Here is a 9480-nt window from a genome sequence, read left to right as displayed (position 1 = left end):
TAATAGTCAGCAGCAGTTCAACTTTATTTTTTTCTTGCCTTTTTTTTTCATTAAAAGGAAGAGGATGGTTGTAGTACATAAGAACAGTTCTGTGAAAAAAAAAAAAAATCAAAGCCTTCAGAGTGATTCAGATTCAGAGTGATTGTTTCAGCATGTTAGCAGTCGTGCTCATTTGGATCAGGACAGAGAGGTGTGGTTTCTCATCCAACCACAGACAGGACAAGGGACCATTTCGTCTGTGATTTTCATGTGCACACCAGTGCCGTATTGACCCAAATGAGCGACTGCCGATCCGTCAAGAGTTAATGTCGACGACTTTTCTCTAACATTCAGGACTAAAGGAACTTTTCATCAGCTTTCCTGTACACTGCAGTGAAGCCAAGTCCGGTGGCTGAGGCCATTCATTTTTCCGGGTTGTTGCGATCTTTAAGTACAATACGGGCCAAATGACTAGCATTAGTAGTTTTTGAAATGGGATGCTGGGAATGCGTTTATTACTGGTGCAAATGAACTGAACAGTGTATCAGGGGTGTAAAAGCTGATGTTACATGGAGTATGAACGATTGTCACTTGAAGAGGGGAAGGGAAAGCATTACTAGCACATAAACAGGCCATGTATTAAAAATAAACATTGAATGTCAATAAAAAATAAATTATTCTCTTTTCATATAAAAGCTGGGTACTTGTGCTTTCTCTTCTGTTCAGCAATTTGGTTTTCTTTTGTAAGCAATATATGTGATGTCGCATAAAAATATTGCACACTTTAACTCTACAATAATTGCAAAGGAACAAGTTACTAATAGTGCATCGACAAATCGTTTTGCTAAAATTTAAGTGCAAACCACACAGTCAGTATCTAGAGTCTATAATCATTTCGTTCTTTTTTTTTATTCTTTTATTTTTTTTTAAAAAAGGGGTTCGAAATGTAGGACACCTGCTGCTCATTTTAGACAATTCAAGAAAATGACTTGGAGCCCAGCCCAAGTGTTTCCACCAGAGCCACCGTTAAACAGTTTGAAAAGCACCTAACCCTCAATTTCTCTCCATTATACAAAAATAAAATCTTATAGCATTCACAGAACAGGCTATTTGACCTCTTTTTCCAAGAAATTATCGCTGCCCGTAGCTTTTCTCGAGCCAATGCCGAACATCTTTAAGGTTGTAGAAAAATGGACCCTTTCCCCCAAGATAAGCGATTGTATTCTTCTGTACGATGCAAACCCGCTCGTAGGCCACACCGTAGGCTACGTTGGCATTATTGTCCATGCAATCTGCCACCAATTGGCACTGAGGAGGCAAAGAGAAATGCTCCAGAAGTTTCTGAGCGGCAAACATCCTCTCCTCCAGATTACGGTGTTTCCTCACTTCAAACGAAAAATTCTCCATGGGAGGAGCCGCCCAGCCATCTGAGGGGTGAGCCTCATCGATGTAGACAAGCAGGAAGTCTGCCACGTCTGAAAATTCCTCCACCATCCGCCGGAAAATCGGCAGCTGGCTTATAAAGGGGGGTCAAGTGGCGGAGCCAAAGTTGACCACTAATGGGCGGTTGGGAGACTCGAAGTCCAGCAGATGACACTCGTTATGAGTCTTACCGCTGACGCTCCAGTGTCTGTTGATGCCAGGGACCTTCACCACCTTGGAGTTTGGAGCAGCTTCACCCAGCTTCACCTGAACAAAACAGTTCCACATCCACAATAAATATTTCTGAGAACATCAGAATCACTTAGTGGGCTCATTGGCCTCTGTTGTTATGGAAACTCAAGTGATGTCACCACGTTTGAGAGCTCGTATTCACAAAAAAATGTCAAATTCTTTGGGGCTTTGTCACTGCTCTAAACTGATGATGTTTTCGGCTTGCACCTTTTAACACCATCTGTAAGAACTTTTAAGCATCTTGTAGAAAAAGTACAACACATGATCTCTTTGATCTCACGAAAGACTTTGGAGCCAAATATTTGTAGAAAGTTGTCTTTTAAAAAAAATGCCATTTCTGTGACTTTATAACTAAGTGCATATGAACTTTGGCACAGTTGGAAACAGCTGGAAACACACATATAACTCTTCCTCTCGTCTTTAACATTATGTTGACACTAAATGATTTCCTCAGCAAGACTTTGCAACCAAACAATGATATAGTTAATGATTGAGGACAATGAATGCACATAAAGAGAGTGTATCTTACCCCACTGGGTGATTTTTGATTGATTTTTAGTTAAAAAGTAACAGGAATGTGAATCCAGACATGTAATGAATTAAGAGCATTGACCCAAGAGGTCGCTGACTGTCTGGAGGGCAAAGTTCACACCTTTATAAGGATTAAAATTACTGTATATTACTATATAGCAGCAATTAGTTGAATATTGTAGTATTCATTGGGTAATACTTTATGCCACAAGGTCCATATTACAATTATTCCATGCAAACTGACAATTGACAACTAATTAAAATAATAACTGTAACTGCAAGGTTTTCATAACATAAAATGTACATTGCCCTTATTGTACAGCATTTTAATCAACATCTCTTGTTTTTAAATGTGCTTTAAAACCAATTTGACGTCACTATGAGTGTTCATTGATATTATGCAGTACTTTAAGTAAATATACTGTAACGTGGACACTAAAGTCTAACCAAATATTGCATTCTGTCTACTTAACATTAAAACAACATGGACAAATAAACCCCTAAGCCCTCTGAACTTGTTTGAGTCATACTCCACAGTGTGCAGACCAAGACTTGTGCTCTCAGCTTACCTGTTTGTAGGCATCCAGCAGAAAGCTGTTCCATATGGAGCGCACGCCGGCTGTGGTTAACATGCGCTGCCACTCACCCGTGGAGCCCGAACAGCTCAGGAGTGACACCACACGCTTTACCAGCACTATCGAATCATACAGCACGAAAAACAGGCAGTTGGAGAAGAAACCAGGCAAGATCTGCAAAGTTACCAGGCGGTCCACACTAAGCATGCCCATTTCGCGCTGATTTAAAAGTTGTTGACGCGTACTTTTGCTAATTTAAGTTCACCTATCCGACTCATCCTGGTCAGATATCATCTCTTCTGCCGTCCCCCTCCTAGGAAACTTTCATTCACCTACAGAAAGCAGAGCCGACCTAAAGATGCGGGCGTTTGCGCGCGGTGAGCCCGAATCTGCGTCTCTCCGAGCATCAGGCGTCTTTACGTACAAAGGAGCGCTGGTGCCAAATGTCCCCCTCCTTTCCGCCTAACAGTTAACCAAAGGCTACCCGTTGGGCAGGTTCCTGAGTCACTCTGCGTCTTTTTATACCGTAAATCATTCCGGGCTCTGAAAAAAAGCCTGCGGGGATGGTGGGAGCGTGACGTCATAACGAGGGCTTTCTCTCCGGATGGGACATGCAATAAAAAGATGGAAACAGATTCAGTGCTTTTTTAACTGCAGTTGCTGATTACAAAAGGAGATTACGTGTCCCTGCATGAAGAGACAGGTTTACAATTACACTGATTTGCATGAGATCAATGTTTTGTGCATAAATGTGTTTTATAATGATATAGTGAGGTCTAAAAGTTTAACAATGTCAGTTCATGTTTAATATAAAACGAGATAGACAGACAGACAGACAGACAGACAGACAGACAGATAGATAGATAGATAGATAGATAGATAGATAGATAGACAGGTAGATAGATAGATAGATAGATAGATAGATAGATAGATAGATAGATAGATAGATAGATAGATAGATAGATAGATAGATAGATAGATAGATAGATAGATAGATAGATAGATAGATAGATGTAGAAGTTGTTCGCCCCACATTTCCAATGAAAGACTAAGCCTGTCAGAACAAGGCTAGATATGTTTGCTTATTAAGATTAGATCTTTGTAAATGCTGCAGATAAGTGAATGCTTATCATTGTTCCGGTTGGAGGAGCATAATTCAGAGCTCTGACGCATGACACAACGCAATACTCTCTCACCCATTGAAAGTGAGTCCAGGGCTGTGGCCTCTTGCACAAATATTTCTCCATTGTGATTGACAACGTGAAGCCATCCTCAACAGTGTTTGTTTTTGTTTATCGCTAAGGTTCCCCATTCCCTGCCAAACTGGTTCGACCGCTGAAGTCAGATGAATTCTTTACATCTAATGACCAAGTTCATCTGGAGCTGGTGATCAAAGCACTTGAATCTCTGGGTGATGACCCCCAGCGTGAATCCAGATATGTGGCGAAGCGGCTAGGGCAGCACTGTCTCGTATCCCATTGACCCAGAAACTTCATCCAAGCCAATTAAGGTCAGCAACACAAGGATTTCTTTGTCCAGTGATCATTTGCATCTCAAACACACATATCAATCTCTGCTTGTGTACACAGTGTTTACATGAGGGGTTGCATATAGTCGTTTTCACCTTAGATCTTTGTCCAAAAGAAATCATGGAGGATAGCAGGAGATGGGGAAATTATGAAAATCTGTTTATCTTATACATCAGTGATTCCCAGATGCATAGTGCTGTAACAATAGCAGGATTGATGAATATTGCTCTCCCTTTCATGACCAGACTTGACATTCAACTTGAAGCCTTGCGACAGGTCAGCAGCTTCGCCTTCTTTACTTATAGACCAAGCATGCTGTGTTTGGGTGTCCGGTCTGTAGTGTTTGCTACTATAGTTCAACATCTTTCTAACTAACTCCAGGGCAGAGCCAATAAAGTGTCGCAATTATGCTTTTCAGCTTGGTCTAATTCAAATGGTATGATGGATTGTTGTTTTTGGAAATGAAGTGCTCAAAGAACTTCAGGCAATAGGACATTACAAAAATATGCAGAGCCATAAAGTCTATAATATGCTATGCAGTTTATGTTTACATGGACATAAATATGTATATTGGCAAAAGTTGCCAGGAGATCCTTGCCAGAGTAGAATAATCATTCACTTTTGGAACCGCACTTTTTATTTATATTTCGAAAATCAATTATTTCCTGCTTAAGACGTGTTTGTGGAGAGTTTGTAATTGTTACGACGTATCAGATCTTTTCAGATGGAAAAAAATGTCACGTTTCACACCATAAACAAGGTGCTTACTTGTAATATCTTTCATGCCAACTAAATTTTGACTTAACAAAACAATATTCTCACAGTATCCTCAAAACTGCATCACTGAACTCATAACCCTTCAAGTCAAACTTTTTGTCAGCTGTTATCATGACAAGATATGCTGTAAATGAACGGTAAAACTGCATTTATGAATATGCTACATCTGAATTTCTCCTAATAACACCAGAGCCAGATAGAACTTGATCCAAATGAGTTAATACTTGCTAGATAAGGCTAATTTAACATTAGATGAATGACGAGATATGTAATTATAAACCTGGCCATTACTTCACTGAAGGTGTGGCTGCATACTTTATGACTGCCAAAAACACAGCAAACTCCAGAATATTCACAAACAGACCTCAGTTTATCAGCCATCGCATAAAGCAAACCCCGGGAATGTCAGAAAGGTAATCAGCATTCAAAACCAGTATAACATGCTGAATTAATAGCAGAATAAGGCTGGGAATGTTATGCAAACTATGAAAGAATCTTTTACTTGGTGGCAGCAGTAAAATCAACACATGCTATGATCTCAGCAGCATACTAGTGGGCTATATCCTCATCCGTTTTAGTCATTCAGTGAGTCAAGGTGGATTGTATGTTTGTGTAATTGTTGTAGCTTGGAACTATAAACTGCCTCAACTGATTCATATGTTCCCCACAAATATTTACTCCCATCTGTGCACTGTGTACAAGCAGGAATTAAGCCAACAGACAATGAGCTTTTGAATGCAAGCTTGGCCTGTGACGTTTTTATCCACAACAATGTATAAAAGGATTGTAGCCAAAAATTCAATCACTACCTCGGCATTGAGTGTAAACGGAGAGACGGTGACCCGTTCTAAATGCACTCTCTGTGCACCGTCAACCTCTTTCCTGGACTTATAAGAGGTTTAAGCTGTCTCATAAAGTGCATCCAGACTGTGTGCAACTTGGCTCAGAGCACTGTAAATGTAAGGATGGTTTACGGTGGGCATTTCAGCAAACTTTCCAATCATTTTAAAATTGCTTAGCTGGTTTCTCGCCCCGGGCAACAACTCAAATCAACTTTATCAACAGTTCAGTCTAATTACACACATACAATATCATCCTAATGTCTGAAACCACTAACGAAAATTTAATATTTAATACTTTTTTTCTTTACAAATTGTTAACAGCATCATTTTGTAAAAGAAATGTGAAATAAATTATTTTCATATATAATTCAGACTGTCTAATTCTAATCTAAAATCCTAAATAAATAAAACATATTTTTAATCCTAGATATGCCTCTCTCTCTCTATCTTTGTATGTGCGTTTATATATATATAACAGTAATATTGTAAAATTTTATTATTATTTGAACATATTTTAAAACATTTATTCCTGTGATGGTAAAGCTGAATTTTCAGCAGTCATTATTCCAGAAAGCATGATACACTACAATTCAAAAGTTTGGGGTAGCTACATTTAAAATAATAATAATAATACTTTCAGCAAGGATGCATTAAATTGATCAAACGAAAATGGATCTATTTTAAATTAATTCTGTTCACTGGACTATCTGTTTATCAAAGAACCCTGAATGTGTGTGTTTGAGATTGAACTTCAATTCACCCTTCTCAACCTGATTCACAGAACAGGATTAACAGTCTCTCTCACACCACAAAATCTGAAAACATACTTATATAACAGCCCAAACAGTGGGGTCTGCAGACTAGGCTTATGTTTTGACTGAAAAATGTAATGCAGAACTGTCAAGTGGGTCAGCAGCAGGGTTTGCTGGCAGGAATCAGATGCATGTGCAGGGATTACATCTACAGGCTTATGGGCTCTCTGCATGCCTGCCCAGCTGTGACAGAAACAGCAGTGCTTCAAACCACTACTTCATCAAATCATCACAAATACGTGCCTGAAAAATGATAATAATTTGCAGTTGAGAAGCATTTGCATTTAAGGTTTAAGCTAATAAAAAGTTGAACAAGCAAATAATGAGGTTCGTGCAGGTTGTATGCTACATATGATATAGGTTGCAACAACCTGAGTTGTATTGATTTCATGATACATACATATGTATTGTTATATATAATTTATTGTTTCCAAGTTTTAAAACGATCGGTGCATCTCAGAGAACCTGTGAAAACCATATACAACAAACTGAGAAAATAAGCACCAGAAAGAAAGCCTTTCTATAAGTCAAATAAATATCCACCAAAATACTGCCTGGAGATCTTGTAAACACAGTTACTTTTCTCATGCATAATTATTTAGCTCCAGAAATCAACAACACAAGGCATCGATTAGTTCATTTTTAAACAACGGTTTGCACGCAAAGCAGCATTCAAAAGTCAGTTGTTCAATACAAACCCTGAGAAAACAATACTTTTCCTAACATCACCACCTCTGAATCAGGTGGAAATATGCATCACATTCATCCTTTTCCTTAAGTTGTGGACTGTGGGCAGTTGAGGACTTTAGCCTGCCACAAGCCCAGTGTGGCTCCATTCTTGCGAATGAGAGACCTCCTACAAATTTCCTCGAAATGCTGGCGTGGAGTTTCTCTACGCTCATGTGTATTTTGTTTGTTTGTCTTGTCCGTGCCAATTGTATTATTTGCTAGACAGTCTGTGTAAACCCTGCGGTCTGAACATGAGGTTATAGTAGGATCTCCAATTTGGGCTCTAAAACTGAATGTATGTTCAGAAAGAAATTTAATTATAATTAGGGGATTTCTGCACTTTGCATAAAAACTCTGCATTTGACCTTTCATTCTCAAAGGGAATGACTTTAAAACAAGAAACTTACTTGAAAAAGAAAAAGCTCTTAAACCGGGATAAAGAATTAAGTTCTGATTCCAGTCGTGCAAAAGTTATAAACACATCCAGGAGTTCTGGCAATCCTGAGTAAAGGTGTGAAACACTAGATTGTTTCTGCATGGCTCACACCATTATTAAGGGAAAATGCACTGGAAGGGTGTTCTGGGATCTTTTTAGAAACAGTCCTTAACTCAAAAAATATTTTTACAATTGTAAACTTTACCTAGCATAGCGATCAGTTTCCTGTGAGAACTGACTATTCTACTCCAGGGAGCACCTGCACCTGTCGGCACAATAGTCAACATAGCCAATATGCTTAATATTCATTACAAGAAAAGGTCAGTGACCTACAGAAAACTGAAATAAACATTTTGTGGCATCCTGGCTGATTTTATCAATGGTTTTACGTACCCCTTGTACATTAGCCATATTAGTACTTAAGCTAATTGTGTCATTATTCAAAAGTCAAAAACAACTGAATAGAGGATAATTGGATTAATACTGGAAATCTCCATAATCTCAGTAGCGCTGACGTAAATTAATCAGCAAAATGGACTTTTTTGCAAACAGCTTTAAAGAGATTACTGCAATCATTTTACTGACATTTGTATGTCCCCTTACCCTCACTGATTCATTGTAGAGCTTTAAGGGACTATTTCACATGATAAATTTTGTCATAATTTACTCGCCCTCATGTCTTTCCAAATCTGTATGACTTTGTTCTGTGGGGGAAAAAAGGAAAAATTCTAAAAACTTTGCTGAGTTCTCTTTGTCATGCAGTTACTGTGAATGGAGATCGAAGAAGTGACACAAATGCACCATAAAAGTATTATATAGTAATAAAGTAATATGACATAAAAATCAGAAAAATAATTCATACGACTTGGTTACTATATTCAATGTCTTCTGAATCCATTCGCATTACAACTATCTGAAATTTACCATCACAACTTTTCTCATAATTTCTCATGAATTCGGCAACGAGAGTTCAAATATCATACAATTTTTTTTTTTTTTTATTATTATTTTTTTTTATTATTATTGAGGATCAAAACCTTCAAATCCCCAGACCAAAAGTAAAAAAAAAAATAAGAAAAAAGATGACTAAAAATTGCAGAAAACATCTCATAGAAAATTTAATTGAATATACAAATAACAAATCATGAAACATGGAATTCTCCAAAATAATGGTAGTTATAATAACTGGAAATTTTCACTTGCCCAGCACGTACCATACAGCTTTTTTGGACAAGGAATCTTTATTTCATCTCTCCAGGTGAAATAAAAGACAAAATGATACTGTATGCATGAGCGTGAGAAAGACTGATTAGGATGTAGAGAGAATGGAAAGAAAGCTAAAGCTGTGGCTGCTTTTTGTCTTAATGCATATTTTATGAAATGAGACAGAATCTCTTACTAATGATACTGAATCCCTAACTAATGATGTTTAGGAGCTGTTCAATATCCCATTTCTTATCCAGGCCTCATTAACGCACCTGGGAGAAAAATTGCATGGGACAGATGATTACAATCATCACTTCCCTCTGTCTGTTTCAGACACGCTATATTTCCCTGATTAAAATCCAAGTCACTATCTTGGAAGTGATTAATTTC

The 9480-nt window shown here is 38.0% G+C and overlaps 1 protein-coding gene across 1 annotated transcript; it reads right to left on the bottom strand.

The window, feature by feature from the left end:
• dio2 (iodothyronine deiodinase 2) lies at nt 1-3288 on the bottom strand. Its single transcript, XM_019086809.2, has 2 exons — nt 2754-3288; nt 1-1668 (listed from the first exon to the last, which is right to left on the bottom strand). Exons 1-2 carry the CDS (start codon nt 2970-2972, stop codon nt 1111-1113), a joined length of 777 nt encoding a protein of 258 aa, XP_018942354.2. The 5' UTR covers nt 2973-3288; the 3' UTR covers nt 1-1110.
• Between the last annotated feature and the right edge of the window lie 6192 nt (nt 3289-9480).

This window comes from Cyprinus carpio, chromosome A17 (assembly GCF_018340385.1).
Source record: "Cyprinus carpio isolate SPL01 chromosome A17, ASM1834038v1, whole genome shotgun sequence".
In the NCBI taxonomy this organism is placed as follows: domain Eukaryota; kingdom Metazoa; phylum Chordata; class Actinopteri; order Cypriniformes; family Cyprinidae; genus Cyprinus; species Cyprinus carpio.
The sequence above is the reverse complement of the archived record's forward strand: the minus strand, read 5'-3'. Positions and strand labels throughout refer to the sequence as shown.